Raw genomic sequence first — 21,811 nt, 5'->3', positions numbered from 1 at the left:
ACGCATGATATAAAATTCAAAAGATAAAACTGGTCTGTTGAAAAGTTGAGTCTCTCCCCTCTAACTCCCAGTCACCCAGTTTCCTTCACAAAGGCAACCACTGTTAACATTTTCTTGTTTTTCCTCCTTTTGGAAGGAAAAGGAAGATACATACATATATACACATACATATACACCCATGTTATTTTTCACTGAAGTGAAAATATGTATACATAATTTTTTGCATTTGCTTTTTCCTTTAATATTAAATCTCGAAGTGATCCATTTTGGTATGTTTATAGAGTTTCCTATTCTTTTTGATGGCTGTATAGTATTCTACTCTAAAGATTGTATTAATACCATATTTTATTTATGCAGCTCCCTATTAGATAAAGAAATAATAATCAACCTTTAATTATAACCAATCTTTTGCATTTAAAAATAACGCAACAAATGTCCTTGTACGCTTCTCTTGTCACCCATACGTTAGTATTTTTGTAGGACAAATATGTAGACGTGGAATTGCTACATCAAAGGATTCATATCAGGATAGGCTTAAGAAATAGAGAATAAAATTTATTCTCAATTTTCTGCATTTCTCATCTCTCCACTCTGAGACCAGAAAGAAGAAAAATGAATTTGTTAGTGCTAAAAGATATGCTCAAAAGAATTAGTGCTAAGTTCGTCTGTCCTTTAGGAATAAGCTTGATTATTTTATTTTAGCAAGTTGTCTGGCAAAACCTAGCATGTGTTCATACTACATTTGAAAAGACTTACCTCACAGTGCTCTCTATAAAGACTCTGCAGTGACTTGATATCCTCAAAGGTAGTACCATCTGGCAGAGAAGAGATTTCAACTTCTCCAAACTCTGGAAGTGCTCGAGATGCATCTGTTACCATGACAACAGAACAGAAAAAAGCTATTGTGTATGGTGCCAATTACAGATTAATGAGGGAAAATTTAAGAAGACCAAAAAGAAAAACAAATTTTAAAGGTCAGGGGTCCAGAGAGCAAGGACTTTTTATATTAATATTTTACAAGTAAAACTAAGCACCATCATCAGCACAAAATATAAAACTGAAGGGAACACTTAAGAATTTTCTAGAAACAAAATCTGCACTACAATTTTACTGCAAATAGTATACTGCATATCACAGTTTCTCTCAACACAAGGCCCCTATTAAAAGAAAAATATCTCGAGTTTGCTAGTACCTATTTTAGATATTTTTATTATGTTACTTAACTACATAAAAAAACTAGCTTTAAAATCATTATGTTCTTAACTGTTACAGAGTTATAAACCTAAAGAGCTACAAAGCGGATACAAAGAAAACTACAAAAATAACATACAACTTAACAACATTAATTTGATGTGATGGATGATGCTCTTGTCCTGTAACTAAGTTATCTCTTGCAACAAGGATCAGTATTGACTGCTGCAGCAGAGGATCTTTTGGTTCTGACAGGTCTATACCAACATGTGCTTTGTGGTGGCTGCTTCTCCCATTACTCTTCTATGCACAAATGACTGTGAAACTTTCCTCCACACAGAATACAGGGACATGATCTAGGCTTCCCTTGTGAGGGAGGCATAATTTACATAGTAAGTCTCTCTCTCTGTTCTTTTCTTATTAGCTCTGGACAATTAATGTAAGACATTTTGGTGCCTATCTTATCATAAATCCAGGTACAAATATGGAAACTAAAATTGCAGAACGGTATTTAGTTCTAGTTTTCTAAGTAATCCAGAATATTCTTAGTTTTTAAGATGATAATTGAAGTGAAATCACAAAATAAAATTCTTGTTGAATGACCAAGGGTCCCCAAGAATATAACCCGAGGACTTCAGTCTGAGAAATGCTGCCATGATGTTTTCAACTTCAGTAATGATTCCAATCTGAGAGTCTATTTTAGTTGTCTTTGTCAGAAAGTGCACATAGACACATATACACACACACAGACACATACACACAGTCACTCTCTGATAGCTTCTACTTATCTTGACTCGTTATATGGAAAATATGCATGTTCATCTCTAGAAGAGCTGTCAATTAAATTAAAGTGCCACTTTTTTGCCCCTTTGGCTATGGCAAAAATATGAAAAATATGCAAGTTTTTCTTCCTAACTCTTTCAATAACAAGAAATATGTATTCCATCTTTAAATTACAAAAAGAAAGTACTGTGATTAATTTAAATGAATAAATTACTTTTAAAAAGTTTATAAAAAATTTTTTTCTAATCTGAGCCTGTGCATATGTAACGTTATACACAGGAAATGAGAATTCTTTTTGGCACTTGAAGTTACTACTGAAAGTAAACAACATAATTTTGATCACAAAAGCCAATTAATACAAATTCTGGAAAACAATTTCATAGCAATGAGTCTTTAATTCATATGCATAAAAGTCCTATACAGCTTGAGATTTTTAAAAATAAGCTCTAATAAACACGAAAGGCAGACACGAACTAGGACTGTTATACATATGATGTGCATAATTTTGGCACCAAAAAAATCTTTCTATGTCATTGACATCTATAATAGACATTGCACTTGGAGAAAACACTACCATTGTTCTCTTTTCAAAATCCTAGTAGCAACTAATATGCATTACACCTTAACATACCTAAAAACTGTTGATGATGTTGGCTTTGGGCAATTACAGTTTGCTCAACAGATGTGCCTGTCTGTTGACCACTTCCTGTGAAACCATCTGCAACCCCATCCACTTTCTGCATAGGCTTGTACCTAAAAATATTAGATGGAAAAAAACAAATAAACCAAATTATTCCTTGCTTTTTTGTACTACCCGAAACTTCCAAAGCATTCAGTTTCATACTATCTTCTTTAATGTCTCATGATAGTTGTAGGATTTTTTTTTCCTTGATAGTCTCATAAAGTTAGAATGCAATTTTTTTTTTCAATTGTGAAAAGAGAAAAGGGGGAAAGGGGTGCATGGAGGGTACCCATTTTTGGAAATCCAGAAATTTACCTAAGAATGAAAGAATTATAAGGTATTTCTTTGGACAGCAGGAGCAAAGATGTCCATGATTAAGTTTTAATACACAGCTTGAAAGTAACTTTTAATGGCCAATGGATATATTGGAACTTTAATCTGAACAATGATCTAGGAGCTCAGGCCTGAGAAATGTTGATGAATGGCTTTCAATTAGATAATATCTCTAAAACATGATCAACCTACAAATCCTATCATATTGTTTTTCATATTTCCTAGAACCTTTTGTGCATCTCAACACATTTATCTCCATGACACTTATCAACATCCTCAAATACAAAGGCCATAAGCATCATTTTGTAGCAAAATATATGCAAGAATCCACCTACAAACAGAGTTTATCAAATTAAAATGAAGAATCAAAGTCAGCTAAAGTTATGTATCTTTAGATCCTAGTCATACGAACTTATGTACTTTCCATACAGCTAAAAGAGAAAAAATGTGCTTTAGTGGCATGGGGAAGAAGGAAGATGTCTTGGAAAAGAAGTATCATACACCAAAAAAAAAAAAAAAAAAAAAAAACCTGGCCAAGTCTCCTAGGATAAGCAAAACAAAATAAGTAAGCAGCAACTGTAATTTCTTCTTTTTCTCTGATTCCACTTATTTTTCTTCATTTCAGAAATTTGGAAATAACAGAAAAGCATAAGAAAAATTAAAATCTAAAATAAACTTACTATCTAGAGATAACATTGACATTATGCTGTCTGGCCTCCCATTCTTTTTTTCCCTATTTCTAATTATATTTACAAACAAAATAAACTAATATTCTCACTATCCAGACACTTGACCCCTATACTGATATTATAATTCAACTGCATCATTAATATGAAGTTACTATGAATAACAATGCCCCTAATATATGAACAAGACATACTCAAAGACGCCTGCATGCTGACACCAGATATGAAGTGACTGAACCTGGCAGAACATCATACAAACTAATGCTCAGCTTGCTTTAGGAAATGAATCAATCTTGGATGTTATCAATTACAACTCAGATAAATGAAACTTTCAAAAAATTGCCAAATCTCTCATAATGACATTTACATGTATTTCTTATGTGACAATATCTTACAAACAACTATGAAAAACAAAAAATAAAGTCAGAGGGGGAAGAGACTGGAAATCAGTATGGCACTCTTCATCCTTATGAATATAATTTTAGTGATGACTCCTCATTACCAAAAAATTGATTGCTGTTTTCTAATGAGAGAAAAGAACTCATGCCTAATCTTTTATTTAATAGAAAAACCTTCTGGGAGGTGCTTTACAACTGGGGCCATATCCAAAGAAAACAGAAGAGTTAGTGTTGTGATGTGCTATATGTCTTGTTTATAAAAAATTTAATGTTTTTCTGATTTTTTTTCCTCCTTAAAGAATCATCTTTGAGAAGCAAAGAAACTTTATGAAGCAAGCACTTTGTGTACATGTATGGTAGAGCAATTGCTAACCATTCTGTTGTAGCAGATTTGAATGATTTTAACCTTATTTTGTTCAGGAAAGTTTCTTGTCCTTATTGATTCATTCCAAGTTTCAGTTGATTTTAGCTTCCCCTTTTCAGCTATGGAATTGTATCTCATTAATAAAATAGTCTAAAATTGTTTAACCATGTTTCTTCATTTAAGTTAATGGAATTTGGGATTCATGGAGCTTAAATAAAAGTATTATGTTAAAGGAATTTGAATTATTAATATTTACCCTGGAGAAGGAAAAAATGAAAACAATTCCAATAGACTTCAATTACATTAAGTTTTAATACAGGATTGTAAAGTTATTACAAGACTTTGCCCAGTTATGCTTTGCCCCACATTTCTTTGTCCTACACAGCATTTAACATACTACAGATGCTTAATAGGCACAAATATCAAGGGCAAATAGAATTTAACTATAAAAGAAAATGACTTATATTCCACTTAGACTAAGTTTTCAAAAGACAGATGTTACATCACAATCTAACTGCACACAATGTTTAGGAAGACTATAGCCTACAAGCAAGATTGTCTGCTTCCTTAGGAAGATGGAGACAGCTGTTAGTATTGCAAATGGAAGTTCCTAATGAAAGGAGAGATTATAGTTTTAATAAGGAATCAAAATCATGATGCATCATAATTAACATATGATTATACTTAATGATACTGAGTGGGAAACACTAATTAGAGATAAACTATATTATGTGGGAGATGAAAAATGCATCAAGATCAACTTTCAGGGGAAAAAAGGAGGTAAGTTGGTAAATTCTGGAGAAACTACGCAGGTCAGTACTTAGGAAAAGATTTTATAATACACAGTAGAAATAAAGAAAAACAAAGAAAATATATTAAAACTTGGAAATGAGTGTTTTCATTCTAACCACAAGAGTAAGGGTAGCAAGGTGAACAGTGGATTGAAAGATGGACAAAGATTGAGCAAAGACACAATATGTGCATCCATTCTTGGCTGCTTGGCTACAGGACCTCTGCAAGCCAGAAGCGTATGTTATGCCTCCTGGGAAAAGGTCGAGGGATAAAGTTTAGGATGGGTTTGTGCCATAAAGAATGACATCAAGAAGGTAATATGGAATACAGCTCATGTACAAGAGGGCTAATGTGAGCCTGTAAGTATGAGAGAGCTTCCAGGTAGTGCTAACTTTTGCTTTTCCTGCTTTAAGTAATGAATCATGTCGTGGTATTTCTGGCAATGGATTAGAACTTAGAAAAAATCCCTAGAAATCAGAAATAATGGACTGAGAAAGCCTAGATCCTCATTTTCATGGTACCCTAACTAAGGAAAATATCTTATCCCTACCCTCACCTCAGAATTTTGTGTCTTCCCAAAGAAGGAGGGAGTTTAACAGGAAGTCAAGAACAATTACATTAAAAATAGGCTAAACAAATACCGGTAGCAAGTGATTCTTCTCAGAAACAGTGGTTGTAGATTATATATCACTGGTTTTGAAATCTAAGTGCATATCAGTATCTAGGTAGTTTCTCAAAAAATTCAGGTGCCTAGGCTCACCCTAGACCCACCCCCAAAATATCTGCGAGTGGAGCTTAGGAACTGGTTATTGTAACAAGTCTCTGAGGTATTTCTTAAGTAGGTTGTACAGCCCTAGTCCATAGGAGGCTGTTGGTCCCAAATAGATTCCTTCAGCCCAATGTTGTAGAAATACATCAAATAATATTTTTTTTAAAAACCACATCATTTTAAATAAAATAAGTCATCAATTTTTAATTTTTCTCAAAAAACTGTATTTGGAATGTACAATAAATATATTTGAATGAATAAATGTTTAAGGTAACATGCTTGATTTTATCATATCATCAACTGATTTTGTACATATATCAAATCAATTTAACAAATATTTATTGAACACATACTGTATTATGGGTAGGCCACTATAGGCACATGGTTTTTAAAATGCTGGGTATAAAAATAATTTTTCCAAGATGTCTTTTACATTCTGTTGGCTCACATAATAATTCTACATTATGTTAACCTTGGTTGAATTTCAACTGACATTTTAGCATTGAAACATGACATGTAGATTTTCTGACTCTCTATACTCTTCATAAAATAATCACCGTAAACTTTATCAAATCTACCATATGTGGAGAAGGTGAGCTTTCTGTTGGGGAAAAAAAAAAGCCAAACAAAAAACCCTTTCTGTTGAATCCTTTAAAAATACTGAATTTTTAAATATTTAAGAGTATTTTCCTCCCTTTACTTCCATTTACTTTACAAATTAATTATTTTTAGATTCGGTTTACCCAGAGTAAACTCTTAGTACTCTTGCATTGTGTGTGCTCTGAGAAAGACCTGTGCTTTATCAAATAATGAAACAGCTCCTGGTTTCAAAATTAGTAAGAGGCAAATGATAATTTTAACAGCTTGGAACTCTATGGGCAATCAGTGCTAAAGTTGTTAATGATTAAGAAATAAAAGAAACTCTAATGCTTTAATAGCTGACTGTATGCATAAAATCTGTCATTAACACAGAAAAATTAGAAAATAATTAGGAATCTTCCTCCATGGGGTTAGTCATAGCTGCCATTTAGGACTTGGAGAGTTGTAACTCTATTGTAAAAGTAACATTCTGTCAGTCCCACACACATGGATACTAAAACAGTCCAATGGAAGGCAAGAATGGTACATATTTACCATTACATTCAACTAACAACACCAGGTGGAAGGATTTTCAACAGATTAAATGAAACATTTGGAAAATCCTTTCAAAATGGCTGAAAAATGCACATGCAAAACACAAAATATAAACTGTACAGGCAAAAGGAATCATCATTATGTTTTGTAATTCCAGAAATTACACAATCATTTTATTTGCATGAATAAATTGAAATACTGAGCTCAGAACAAGGTCAGGAGGCTAGAATTTTCTACTGGAATACTGTAATCTTCTTTGGAAAAAAACTGTCCCAGAAAGTCTTTAGATGACTTCATGTCTGAAATGAACCAAGTGATATAAACACTAATGGATCAGAAGAAAATAGTAAATATGAAGAGTTCCATTCTTTTAGAATAGTAACTAACTTTGATGTCACAATGAATATATTCATAATACATCCAAATGACTTTTAACATCAACCCTGCTGGTTAATATAGGTATTCCATCTCTTCAATTCTTATTGGTGGCTCTCTATTTGTCTCTTCATTAGCTTTACATCTATAATTGGGCAAGAAGAGGTAGAAACAATTAAATTGAAACGGGCTATATGTTAATTGCAGCAGGTAAAGGAGGCGGTTGAAGCTGCTGGCGAAAATCAGAGTTGTGGGACATTCATTCAACAAATATTTAGAGAGCACTGACAATGTGCTTAGAGCTCTCCCAGGTGCTGAGGATGCAGTGCTGAAAGAGAAAGACATGATTCCCTGATCTCATGAATTTCTTCATTGAGTCCTCTAAGCATAGGTGGTTTATGGTTAGCTGTATAGAACTGATATATTCTTGCTACAAGTATGCATGACACTTCTTTTATCTCTTACCCTTTCCCACCTTCTTTATTTAGAGAATGACAATCTGGCTCCATCTGATGCCAAGAGATAAACAATAACAACAACAACAAAAAAGGCATCTGAGGCTCTATCTAGGAAAGAATAAATTAGTGAGTTTCTTGAATACAGCAAAATTAAGTGGTCCTCAGTTTCCTTATTAGTAAGTAACAATATAATTGCCAAATGAGATCTTGCGTGTAATGTGTTTACTGAAAAACATTTTAAACGTTCAATAAATACTACTTAGGAGCATAAGTGGTGACTGTTATTATTAACAAACTGCATAAATTACTATAGTTTGGTAGTTATTGAATTATGATTATTTATGTTTCTCCTCTCTTCAATGGAAAAGACGATTATTACATCAGGGACAAGAGCAGTGGCATGGTGAACATTAAATATCTTAATGCCAACATTCCTTAGTTGTATCCAAAAGCCAATTACACAGGCACCTGATTATTTTCTCACTAAAGACTCCTGCCTCCCTCAGCTGCTTCAGAGCAATTTACCAGCACTAGATGTTTAACTCTGTAATGACCCCAGGGCATTAATGTCTAGGAAAGGAATGATAAACTATTAACATCAATCAAAGTTAGAAACCACTAGCCTAGAGGTATAGAGAAATGGAAGCCCAATTTGACCAACTGCCAGGCTTCATTCTCCTTCAAAACACTAAATATTCCGTAAGAAAGATATTTTTCTCCAGTACTCATCATATAATAGTGATCCCAATAATAATTATCTAACACTTGAACACTTCCAGTTATTAAACAAAATTTCAGATACTTTAATTCCACTTGAACTTCAAAACAATCTGTGAGATAGTCTATCATGAATTTCTATTTCGCAGATGAAGAACCTGAGGCTCAGTGAGGTTAACTCATACACTCTGTAGAAGTGCCCATGTAGTCTGTACTCAATTCCCCATTTTCCAATTCTAAATATAGGGTTCGTTTAACTAGTCTTTGAACCCTATATTAAGAAAGGCCATCTAATGATAAAAGTTCTTAAATTTCCTCTCACTTCTAAAAGAATGTGCATACTTTTACATCTATCTACAGCCAAAACAAAAGTAGCCTTGCTGTACCATCTTTCTAAATGACCTCTCTTCTCTCTTCTTAGTGACATTCTTACTTCACATCCTGTGAAAGAAAGATTTATTCTTTCACAGAATCCAATTGCCGTGAAGAGACCATGAAAAGAGGCAGGAGGTAGTACATTTCCTCAATTACTTGAAACATACTCATTAAAATGTGATTTCTCCCTTTATTTCATATGCAAAAAATTTTATTACATGTGTGTTTCTGTTTGGGTTATCTTACTTCATTGAGGGTGGAAGTCTCATGAGAATAAAGACAAGCGTTCTTATCCTGGTTGCTATATGACTATGGATAAGTTATTTAAACTTTATGGACTTCGGTTTTCTCATTAAGAGGGTAAGTTGGACTAGGTGATCTCTTCCTTCCATCTCTAACACTCTATGATTCTGTGTTATGTCTTTCAGATGTGATTGACAGATTGTTATGCAAGTAACAATTGATAAGTATTTGTTGAAGAAATGACAAATGACATTTAATATTTTGAGAACGGCTACTGGGATCAAACACAGCCAAGCACATTATCAAAAGTATTTGGCTCTCACTACTGGAATTTGGAAAAATATCTAAAATATATGTGTCAATACTCTCTATGTACTTATTTTCATTATTAAAAATAAACTGCAGCAAACATTGTACTTGGTTTGGAGAGCTGGAAATTACTGATCTCCTTTTTGCTCTAAATAATCTAACTTACTTATTATCTAAATTAGGGTAAACAAATTAGTCCATGAGTGAATTTCATCAAAAACTGAAGATCACCTCATTTCAGTGCAAAAAAATTATTTTCATATGAAGTATTTTTAATAGAAGTTTTTTTTACAAAAACTGTTACACATTCTCCTGCCTCCTTAAAGACCATGGTATTTTACCTCTCCCTGATTACCCATAATGCCATCAATACGCAAAGCAGTTGTTATATTGTGTTAGGCTAGATTTTAGTCATTAGAGTGATATTTGAAGTATCTACTGGAGTGCCTAAGTCCATTTGCCCCTCCACAGAGTGTCCACAAACTGTTGTACTGAATAACTTTAAAGTAAACAGAAGAGCCTGTCTACTTGTATTTCTTCTTGCCAGCTGTCATAGTTCATGATTGTCTGTGAACCAAGTGGGTTCTAATCTCCTTTATTTTAGGTAAAATGGCTTGAGAATGGCTTCATCTTTTCAACTAAGTGAAACTGCAGGCTCTGTGACATCTGCTTTCCAATCAGAAGTTGTTTACATTTATTTTCAGACTCATGGCTATGTTCCATACAGTTGTATTGCTGGGAACTGGATTTATAGATAAATGGAGATCTCCTCTACCACCCTATCAAACCTTCAAGTGATACCTTACATAAAGGAGCTCAAGAAATTGTGAGCTATATAAAAACAATAATCACTATTATCCCTACAGTAACAATAATTCCAAATTCACAAGAAAAATGTACAAATTGAGTTCCAAAAGTTGAATTCAATTAACAAAATAATCACTGCATAGACTTGCATTTCTTCACTATAACATATAAAACATAAATCTACATTATGAAAGATAAGCACACATGGATACATTTAATAAACCTTCAAGTATTCAAATAATGTGAATATTTTGAAATATCTTCTATTTTATACTTTAAACCTTTCACATGTCATTTGTATTTTTGCAAGAGACTGGCAGTCTCTTTACATAATTTTTACTGTATTCAGCAGAATCATTTGAATTTTGAAATCATCATTAAAAAATTTTTTAAGCCATAAAATATATTTTAAGAAGTTCTTTTCCCATTGTTTTCAACAAATATTCTTAAATTAGCCTATGTACACACCCATGAAAAGAAACTCCTTCTTTCCTGTCTAAATATTTCTGCACAACAGGGTAATTGGTTTCAGTTAAGTGTTGTCAGTGGACAGATTCCTTCAGAGAGACCACAGAAGACTCCTGCTGCCCTATAAGAGAGACCCATGCAATTGGCAACACTAACACTGCATTCAATTAGCAAGATGCAATCAATTAGCAAGATACCATTTTAAGAGCAACTGTCTATAATCCTAAACTTGTATCATTCAAAAAACCCAACAAATTAAAGGAAGTTTCAGTACTTTTATGGCTCTTTCACATTTTTGTTTCACAAGAAATAACAATCAAACTCAATTTATTAATACTACTGAGATTTTTATATCATTTCTCAAACGTCTCCATATTTTATCTGTTTTCAAACTCAAGTACCACTATCCTGAAAAGGTAGGGGTTTTTATGGCTTGCTAATCTTTATAGAATCTGTTTCATGAGGAGACCACAGAAAGTCCTAGGCTTTACTTATGTAACTCAGGTTTTTTATAAAGAATGTCCCTTGAAGGCTTCTGTTTCTATGAAAGCTTGCTAGAATTCCTTATAGTTAAATCACAGGAGATTCCTTGCAGTCAAATAATGGGCTTCAATTCCTAGGTATAATTTATTAAGTTTTTATTCATACTTAAGTTTGAGTATATGTTATTTCTGAAGCAAACTTTCTTTTTCTTGATTTCACCATCATCTCCACTGTGTAGTGCTGCTATGCATGAGTGCAGAAATCACACCAGAAAGTAAAGGCTATAAGTGCTGCCATTAACAGATGCAAAAAGCAATCATAATCCAAAACAGTAACAATTTATTGCAACTCACACAAACTCTATGAGGTACTATCCAACTCTATGAGGTACTAGTCTATAATTTATTTTACTATTTTTTTCAGAGACCTTATTTTTCACTGGCTGTACATCAAAAAATAAGAATCAGCAATTAAAAAATAAGATTGAGAATCTGTAATAAAAAAAATCTAAAACCTTTAAGATACCTTTTATATAATAGCCAATCTTGAACTGAGTCTTCAGTCTGGTAAACTTACACTGGAAATTATGACTGTGTTAAAAAACCACTTAACAAGTATCCTTACCTCCAGTCTCTTTCCATTAAATATGTCTTGCCCAAAATCAAAAAGTCATCTCTCTAGAAAAAATCAAAGTTTCATTGTTTTGCTTCAAAGCCTTACATAGCTTCAAAGCTATGTTCTGCACAAAGAACAAACTTATTAGCTTTACATACAAGCAAATCCCTTAATATATGATCCAAACTACTTTTAAGATCTCATCTCCCACTAAACTACTCAATTAACTCCTTGATTCTCCTTCTGTAATACCAACCTCACTAAATATATCATGGACCATTTACCACAGACATCATGGACTTCACCCCTAGGTGAATTTTCCTTCTGCTTCAATATTTCTCTTTTTATGACTTCTCTAAGTTCCTACTCAAATAGCACTTTCTCTAGAAACTTCCCAATCTCCCTTTCTCCCAGAGTTTCCTGAAAACTCCTCTGTATTGTGATAGTTCCTTGATCAAAGTTTTATTTCAGCACTTCCCAGACTGCCTTCCATTTTTTTCCCATTCTCCATGTGCCTCCCCTTCTAATTTTTTAACTCTTCAAACATAGAACTGTGTCTTATCTCTGCATGCAGGGTTTAACACATGGTAGAGACTCAATCAGTATTGGCTGACTAAATAGTATACAATTACTGTGTGATACATTCTTTTCTCTGACATTATCTTAGAGTTAATGCTTCTGAGTGAACTAGCATGGATGGGGAGATGTGGCCAAGGCAACTAATCACTACAGATCATTACATTGGGACCTATGCAGAGGCCTCCTTTCTCCTACCTAATTCTGCATGCTCACTTGAAAAGAAAAATCGTAACTACTGTCTTGGTTGAGCTATGCTGGTAAAGAGGAAAGGATTTTTTCATTTTATTTACTCTAAATTGTGACATAAGTCACATGGGACTTGAAGGCCCTTTTGGCTATGCAACTTCATTATGGGCTTGTGCAAATCATTTAACCTCTCTGGGACTCATCTGAAAAAAACAGAGACTATTAATGCTTTGATTGTCATAAGGTTTTAAGGCCAGACTAGACTAACATATTTTTCAATTCTAAGATCTATGATTCTATTCATCCATCCATCCATCTGTCCATACGTCCATCCATCCATCATCCATCCATCCATTCATGAATGCTTGAGATCTCTTACAACTCTAATATCAGCAATTCTGTATCTATGAAAGTTGGATTCAAAGCAAATGTAAGACATCCCAAACATTCTGCAAAAATTCATACTGTGTCAAAAAGAATGACTTGAGGGATGTGCAGAATAGCAAGTCAGAAGCTCATGAATACTGAAACCAATTTCTCCAGTTGGTATTTGCTTGGGTTTGCTCCTTATGTTTGTGTTTCATTTCCCTGTCTGAACAGTTTGGGATGTCACACTTAAAAGGGACCAAACAGGCTGACTGATAAGTAATTTTTAAAAATTTGGAAAACAGGCGGGATCACTGAAATTCTAAATCATATTTAAGAACTATCTGTAGTGAAAGCATGCCAACAATAAGAACATTCTTTTATACTTAGGTATTTGTTCAGAAAAAAGGAGACCCGAACAACTAAGAAATACATAGCTTGGACATATCAACGATAATGTCAGAGTCTACCTTTGTTTCTGCTGCATGGGTTGTTGCCTCATAGCCATATACTGCATGTCTTCTTGCAGACGATTAAGAGGGGAATCTGGCTTGACACGAATCCCATAGTAGTGGTATTTGGAGTTTCCTCTTCATTAGCGAACAAGAAACATTAGAAACAAAAGTCAGTCAAACTAATATTAATCACATGGGATGTCCATTAAACTTCACACTTGGAAAAATTTGGTAAAAACAGTATATTAATGTTATATATTATGATTAACCTGTTCTGAATACTTTTATGTTTTTATGGTGATAAAATTTGAAGAATCAAAATAAGAGTCTAAATCAATCAGCTAAAGGCCCTGCTAAAGATATTTGTTCATAAACTTTCACTTAAATATTAGTCAAACAGTCCATTTGTTCTATACAAATTACATTTCATTTTCAAATATCTATTTTAAATTTAGTTAAGAAGGGTAAAGATAGGAAAAAAGTTTTTAGCCAGTAAAAATTAGTTAACAGGCCAACAAAAATCAGTCAGTGAATACGCATTCATTGTAAAGTATGTATACAGAACAAAGAAAAAAAATCTTAATTCTACTTTCCTGGATAAGTTCGACATTTTTCTCTTTACTTCAGTGATGATGAAGTAAGATAACTTAATTGTTACAAAATGTTGTGGTAAAGACTTACTTAATATTTTGAAACCTAAAAAGAAAGTAAGTCTTTAATCTACTGATTTTGAAACACATTTTATTAGTTTCTGTTTTTATGGATTTGTATCAGTTCTGCAGGCTAAATAGGATTTGTCACAACAGACATGGGGAAATTTCTCTATGAAAATGGCAAATTTCCACCTGGAATAAAAATGTCACAATTTCGCCATGTTCATGAGAAAGACCATGTTTGCTATTAGAAATGATAAAGTTTTGCTCTGAATGGAATTTGCAAATTCTTGCAAAATATCATCTTACATATGTAAATTCTTGCAAAGAGAAAATAGTAGTTTTTCACAAGTCCATATATGGCAATACATCAGTGCTTTTTCCAATTTTTTCTTCCATTTACAAAAAGAAATGCAAGAAGAGTATGGATTAAATATTTTTTATAAAAATAGGGCAGAATTGTACTTCCAAGATTTAAAAACATATATTAAATGAACCTTATACATATTTGAAGACATTAAAATCATATTACATAAATTATACCGCTAGTTTAAAAAAAATGCAGGGCATCCAAATATCTACATGCTTTCAGCACAATAAAGCAGATAAAGAAACTTAATGACCGTAAAGCAAGGCCTTCCACTTGCAGAGATTAGATCTTGTCTTGAAAATCCACTGCAGAAAGGTGCAATAAGCCAAACCAAAAAATTCCACATACCCAATTTGTGGTGTTCTCCTGTACAAACTGGGGGACACTAAGGAGTGGAGGTAGGGTAGGAAGCAGGAGGCATTACTTACAAGACAAAACTACAGAGGAAAATGACATCTCTCTTGTGAGACCTCAAATAGATGGGGTGCCTTTCCTACAAATTAACATTTTAGTTGGGTTGGGAGAGGTTCTTTTTATTTCATTGGGAATGGCTGGGGGAGAGAAGTATATCCATGGTCTTCTTTACTCAAACTTAACCTGGAGATGGGATCTAACAAAAGGCACCTTTTTATTTGCCTTTGTTTAAAACAGTGATTTGATTTACTTTTTGTTTACTAAGGTCCAAAAACTTTAGAAAAGATCTGGTTCTGGTTTGAGTGGTTTCACCAGATTATTTTATTGATGGATAATATTAATAATAGTTTTACATATAGTTCACTTTTTAAAAAAAGTATTTGATTTAGTTTGCCTCATGATTTACATTAATTTTCCATCTGTTCCTTGGATTAGGAGTAGAAAGTAAACGCAAAACAGTTTCTATGGTAGAAAGAATGTCTAGTACCTTACTCCTACAATTGCCAGTTTTTCTACATTAGAATTCTATCTTCGTAACACTTCATTTCTTTAAACTCCCTCCATAGTACTTATTTTCTCCTTATTTTTCTAGGCTTCGCTTCACAAACCTAATTGCAAACACTACATACAATTAAAAAAAACAAACAGGAGACATAATTCATAATTGTTACATAGTGGCAGGTGGGAGGAACCCAGAACATCAGAAGGTAAAAGCTGCAATACTGCAATATGTACTTACAGAGTATGGATTCTACCCATTCACAAAACCAAACAACCCCAATTTTGTCCCTTTCTATTTTAAAGACGTGTTTCAAGGTTTGAACGGAGCCTCAAAATAGGACCCATTGAAATCCCTTTCAGTAACAAAAGAAGCACAACAATACAGCTATTAGAATGTTGAATAAAGCCCAGAGTTTCAAAATATTGGCACGGTATGCATAACTGCAGAGCCACCAGCTAGGAGATAGTAGGTTAGGTCCCCAAATAATGATTTTTGTGGTTTTGGGAAAAAAAAAATACTATAGAAACAAAAAGCTTTTCTCAAGGGAATGAAAGCTATTCCTTTAGTGTGAATAGACAATCATATTCTTCAGTTTAAAATATACTATCTTTTGAAGTATAGAAAGAAGGAAACATATTTATGAGAGAGCTAAACCTTCAGCAATCTAAAAGCTGTATAATCACTTAAAATGCAACCGGAAAGCAATAATTCATGCTTTGAATAGATACAGGCCTTGTAAATCTCATAAGACTGAGACAGTGAAGAGGTTTAGGACATGCTATCCCAAACTATGGCACCTTGGCATTTGAGGAAACAACAGAAGCAGGCCACAGAAACTAGAAAAAATTCCCCTCACTCCTTCTCCTCTGAAGCAGGCCATAAAACCTAGCTTACTTTCTCCTGAAAACAGGTAATGGGACCCTCATTCCAGAGGGGTCCTCCTATACCTTGCAGAAAAGAACGTTTTTACTTTTGAAGACACAGGGATGCAGAAAAATCTGAACAAACAGGTCTTGCTGGGCCGGATGCGGTGGCTCACGCCTATAATCCCACGATGTTGGGAGGCCGAGGCGGGTGGATCACCTGAGGTCAGAAGTTTGAGACCAGCCTGGCCAACATGGCGAAACCCCATCTCTACTAAAAACACAAATTATCTGGGCGCAGTGGGTGGGTGGGGGGGCGCCTGTAACCGGGGTTACTCGGGAGGCTGAGGCAGGGAGAATCACTTGAACCTAGGGGGCAGAGGTTGCAATGAACTGAGATCAGGCCACTGCACTCCAGCCTGGGCTACAGAGCGAGACTCCTTCTCAAAAAATAAAACAAAAACAAAAACAAAACAAAACAGGCCTTGCTTAGTCTCCCCCAGATTAGAACCATTAGATCATACCTCTAGAACCATGAGATCATACTCCTTTCTGTCCAATTTCTCCAGAACTATTCACTTCATCAGACTGCATAAAATACATACAGTTCTCTCTGTTTCTTTGGGCCTTCATTTCTGAAGGCACCCAGTCATGTAAAACTTATATTAAACAAATTTGTATGCTTTTCGCTTGTTAATCTTTTGCTGTAGGGGTCCTAGCTATGAGTCTTGTGATGGTGACAAAAAGATCAATCTTTTCTCCCCACAACACTCACTCTTCTTTTTGGTATACATTTTTAATGCAGTCAATTACTAAGGCTGTGCTTATTTTATTAAGATTAAAAACTCTTCACTTTGGGAGGCCGAGGCAGGTGGATCACCAAAGAGATGGAGACCATCTGGGCTAATATGGTGAAACCCCATCTCTACTAAAAATACAATAATTAGCTGGACGTGGTGGCGCACACCTGTAGTCTCAGCTACTCGGGAGGCTGAGGCAGGAGAATCACTTGAACCTGCGAGGCGGAGGTTGCAGTGAAGAGATTGTGCCACTGTACTCCAGCCTGGCAACAGAATGAGACTCCATCTCAAAAAAACAAACAAACAAAGAAAAAAAAAAGCCAACAAAAAACCTCTTTGCTAAAATACTCTGAAGTTGTGCTTTATAGCTAATGAAGTGTAAATCACCTAATGTTGCATAGTATAGTATCTCTATTTTAACTTTTTATATGATTTCTATAAGAGTTAGGAAATTAAAAACATCCATAGCCTTCTGTCCAGCTACTTAAAATAATTATCTTATGATAATTTATAGAAATATGGAAAGACAAAAATGAAGCTCCAGAGTTCTAAGTATTCTTTTCATGATGTTTCGGTTGGTGAAAACACTCTTATTTCCAAAGGAAGAAAAACCAGAGATGACTTCTTCACATTGTTTCAATTCAATTGAACTATACTATGCTTTTCCTTCCACACACATATGGTTTCACATTAAAAGCAGAAAAAATAGTAGGGGCTAATAAGAGGTAAAATACAACTATCTTATCACTGAGGAATTTAAAACACTATATTGCAAGTTTACCAAATGATTTTTAATTGGTCTCCAGAAATCAAGTGAAAAAACTCTGCTTTAGCTTCTTACTCTAACTGAACAATTATTTATAAAGACAAATGTAAGTTTTCAAGAGTTAAGAGATACATAGTTTTCCATTTACTATGTCACTTAATGCATCATCATTAGTAGGATTTCTTTCAATAAGAGAATACATTTTTTTATGTGTGTGTGTATGTGTTTGTGTGTGTCTTAAAGCACCATATGCAAATCTTGCATTAACAGGCTGGTCTACTAATTTCTATGTAGTTTGAGAATCAGCTCTTCTCAAAGCTTTGCTCGGTTAATGTTTTAGACAACATATAATTCTGGCTTGGAAATAGTCACTGAATAACGTCCTTTCCTTTTCCCGGGGATGTTATAAACTGAGCTCATTCTACGTATTTCCTTACATATTGTCTGTAATCAAGTACTTTTGTTTAAACAATATACTGAATTGCTCTAGTTTGAAAAACAGAGATTAGTTTATGATCTTATTTTTCAATACTAACCTAGTGCCCAATCTCCTGGTTCGTAGCCCCATAAAAATTGATCTTATTAATTTTCCAAAAGAGGCAGCATTGACTGGGTCCAGTTTGTGTTCCTGACAGTGTCGAAGGTAGTGGTTGTATAGAGTGCTTCTGGGAAGGCTCACTCCTTCTGCTGTCTCGTAATTGTCCAACAGCCACTGGAGCTAGGGAAATAAGACACAGTAAACAGACAAATCACATAATTTGCCAAAATTTCTACAAGACACTGCAAACGCAACATACAGAAATACTCAGAAGTTCTTCATCAAGTCTTATGATAGAGTAAACTACTGTAATTCAGAAGCTGGTAATCTACCTTTGAAAATGCTCAGAAACACTGTAAATAGCTGAACATCACTAAGGATCTCAGACAATATCCATTTCTTCAAATATTCAAGCACATGTAGAGACATACTAATTTTCTCTGTATTGATTGCAATTTTGAAAATAGATACCACTTCAAGGAGTTCAAATAATCCCATTAACTGGTCATAAATATCAGAAATATAATTGCTACGGAACAAAACATGTTACCAAGCCTGGTAGCATGGTACATAAGATGTCTTTAGTGTTGGCTTGTTATAACACATGAACAGCAGCCTGCCTGGTATCAGTGTTTATATTAAAGTTATATTCATTTTTATAGAATTTTAATTTATTTATCTCAAATTACCACTAGAAAATAACAATATGGTCTACTGGGACAGATTCTGAAAGCAGAAAGGACAAAATGCAGTCATTTTGTCCCCAAATGAAAATAAACTAACTAGACATTGGCAAAGAGTTTACATGCAATGAAAATGAATCATTTATTACAACCATTTGAATTTTTCTGCCTCAAAACTGTGTTTATTCATAATTTTGGAAGGCACACTGCAATGGTAGTGGGTAACGCAATACTTTTTCAGTCCATGTTCACATTTTAAAGTTTTATGTTGTCCTGTGTACATTACAAAAAAACATCTTTAAAGCACTGGATGTACAAGAAAATTTTAGAAAATTGAATCCAAGTCTGTATTATTGAATTTTAACATTAGCAAAATTAAATTTTTTATTCATTTATTTATTTATAAAAGGAGAACTGAAATAGACTTAAATTACTTTCTCAAAGTCACATATTGTTTCCATGCCTGAGCTGGTTTCCAATTCACATATCCTGATTACTCCAGACCAATGTTTCACAAAAGCAGTAAATACTTCACATTACTTGTCTCAAAAAAAAATTTTCATGCCATATATAAGACAGGTGTAATAAAGAGCTGACATTTAACACACAATTCAAGTTAATATAAATTTTAGAAGCCAAAGAATTCATTTATTGAGCACCAACTATGAGCCAGGTAATGTGCCAGGAATCTAGTGATGCAAAAATGAATGTGATCTCATCCTTGTCCTCCAGGAATTTCCAATGAAATGCTAAAAATGATAATATGAACATCTAAATAAATAAAAAATTTCTCCATTTTGCTTACATATTTTAAGATTTGCAATCAAACTTAGAACCTGAATTTTCAGACTTTTAATTTAAAAATTCATTAAAAATATTTTCAGAATTACTGACTTTAGTCATGACAACTAATTTCCAAAAACCATTTTAATGTCAAATATTCCTACATGATGTTTATGTAATTAAACGTATGTCATTAAACCCATATTGATAGTTGGCTTACAAAACATAGCCACCAAATCTACAAGACAATCCAGAGTACTTTTAAAAATAAAATTCAAATTTTGATCAGAAAGACCTGAAGTCCTTCACAGGGCACATATAGGAATGAATATGCACATTTAAATGTACATAACACCTCTTAACATATACAAGGCTGACCTATACAAGTTTAAAAAGATTACACAACATAAACATTCATTTTTACAATGACATAAAAGTATTACGGGCCAGAAGAACTATTTTGTTATGAATCATCTGGAACCTGATTGTCAGTAAACAAGTTGTCCAGAGGCGCTTAAACATGATTTCTGAGCATTCTAAGTGACACACAGAATAGGTTTACTACACATATTCATTTAGTGTAAAAGAGATAAGGCAGTCTGATTGGGAAATTAAGTTACTGAGGTTCAAATTAGTATTTTGCCTACAACAGTGGGACAGCACGTATCTTTAGTGTTTTTTTTTTTTTCTTTAGTTTTAAGACTTTATTAGTTTTGAGTATAGCTGAGGGAGACTACACATAAAATGCAGCAATAAAATCCTGATTCATATATTTCATCCACATGCTTTGGTAAAATGATTGAGATTGGGAAGCACTTGAGTGATGTTATGGCAGTCCTAGTGAGCTGTACTGTACAACAGTGCTGGTTCTTGTTTTGTGTACATATACTACACAGAGCAAGGGTTGACCACATTCTATTGGCAGTCTTAATATATTAAAGAAAGGCATATAGGTTTTTGATATAAAGGACTATAAAGAAGACATGAAAGAAAAACATTCTGGAAAGGCAGACATAAAACACGTTAATACTTTTTGAAACAGAGTAGTATATTTCAAGTAAACTAATGAAGTTTCCACATCCACAAGCATGGAACACACAATATGTGTAAGTTAAAAACGCCAAAGATATGTTTGTATGTACATCTACATATCCTCATAAAATAATGCATATTGTCAAACGTATAATAGTATGATTTCTTCTGAGTGAATAAATCAATATTACTTCCTTTGCTAATGAACAGAAGACATACTATATAGAAAAATCTTAATTTAAAGGGCATTTTTTTTTCAGAAATGGAATTAGTCAATATTATAATATGAACTTTACAACCAAAAGTATACAAATAATAAAAACAGATTAATGTAATTTTAGTCTGATAAAAGCAAATAAAAATAATTTTAATTAACCAGAAACAAATAAAACATTTTAAAAACTGCCCTACTTGTATACTAGTCTTCATGCATCATTTAATTACTTAAAAATAAAGACAAATATGTAAAAATGAGAGCTTACTTATTTTTCATGATCATAGGAATTATCTTGTAGATTAAAAATTGTACTACAAAATTTGAAAAAGAAAATCCAATAATAGAATATTTGAAGGATACTGTAATAAATTACCTTTTATAAAAGTAAAAGTACAAATATTAAAGTTTAATATAAAATATTTTGAGTCCAATAGTATATTTACATTTATATACATATATATATATATATATATGGGTTAATCAGCCCACTCTTAATAAAGAAAACTTTTCATAGAAATAGTGAGATAATTATAGCAAATGTTGGTACAAACTACTTAGAAGCCTAAATGATATTACTTATATCCCAATTGAATAATTTACAGGAAGTGAACCTTTTACTGGA

At 33.4% G+C, this 21,811-nt stretch overlaps 1 protein-coding gene across 27 annotated transcripts in view; it reads right to left on the bottom strand.

The window, feature by feature from the left end:
* Nucleotides 1-21,811, bottom strand: part of RFX3 (regulatory factor X3) — a 312,030-nt gene that overhangs the window by 61,294 nt on the left and 228,925 nt on the right. For 26 of the 27 annotated variants that reach the window (XR_012424754.1, XR_012424756.1, XR_012424755.1 and 23 more), the window contains 4 exons: nt 18,473-18,654; nt 13,584-13,703; nt 2,606-2,727; nt 757-869 (listed from right to left, as the gene is read on the bottom strand). Coding sequence is in view for 24 of the 27 variants with exons in the window: in XM_074017567.1 (XP_073873668.1) it covers nt 757-869; nt 2,606-2,727; nt 13,584-13,703; nt 18,473-18,654 (537 nt within the window). In the remaining 3 variants the exon portion in view is untranslated. Of the gene's footprint in view, nt 1-756; nt 870-2,605; nt 2,728-11,991; nt 12,045-13,583; nt 13,704-18,472; nt 18,655-21,811 lie in introns of those variants that run through there. The other variant, XM_074017577.1, reaches the window with a different exon arrangement.

This window comes from Macaca fascicularis, chromosome 15 (assembly GCF_037993035.2).
Source record: "Macaca fascicularis isolate 582-1 chromosome 15, T2T-MFA8v1.1".
NCBI classification, from domain to species: Eukaryota; Metazoa; Chordata; class Mammalia; order Primates; family Cercopithecidae; genus Macaca; species Macaca fascicularis.
This window is presented reverse-complemented; position numbering and strand designations above follow the sequence as displayed.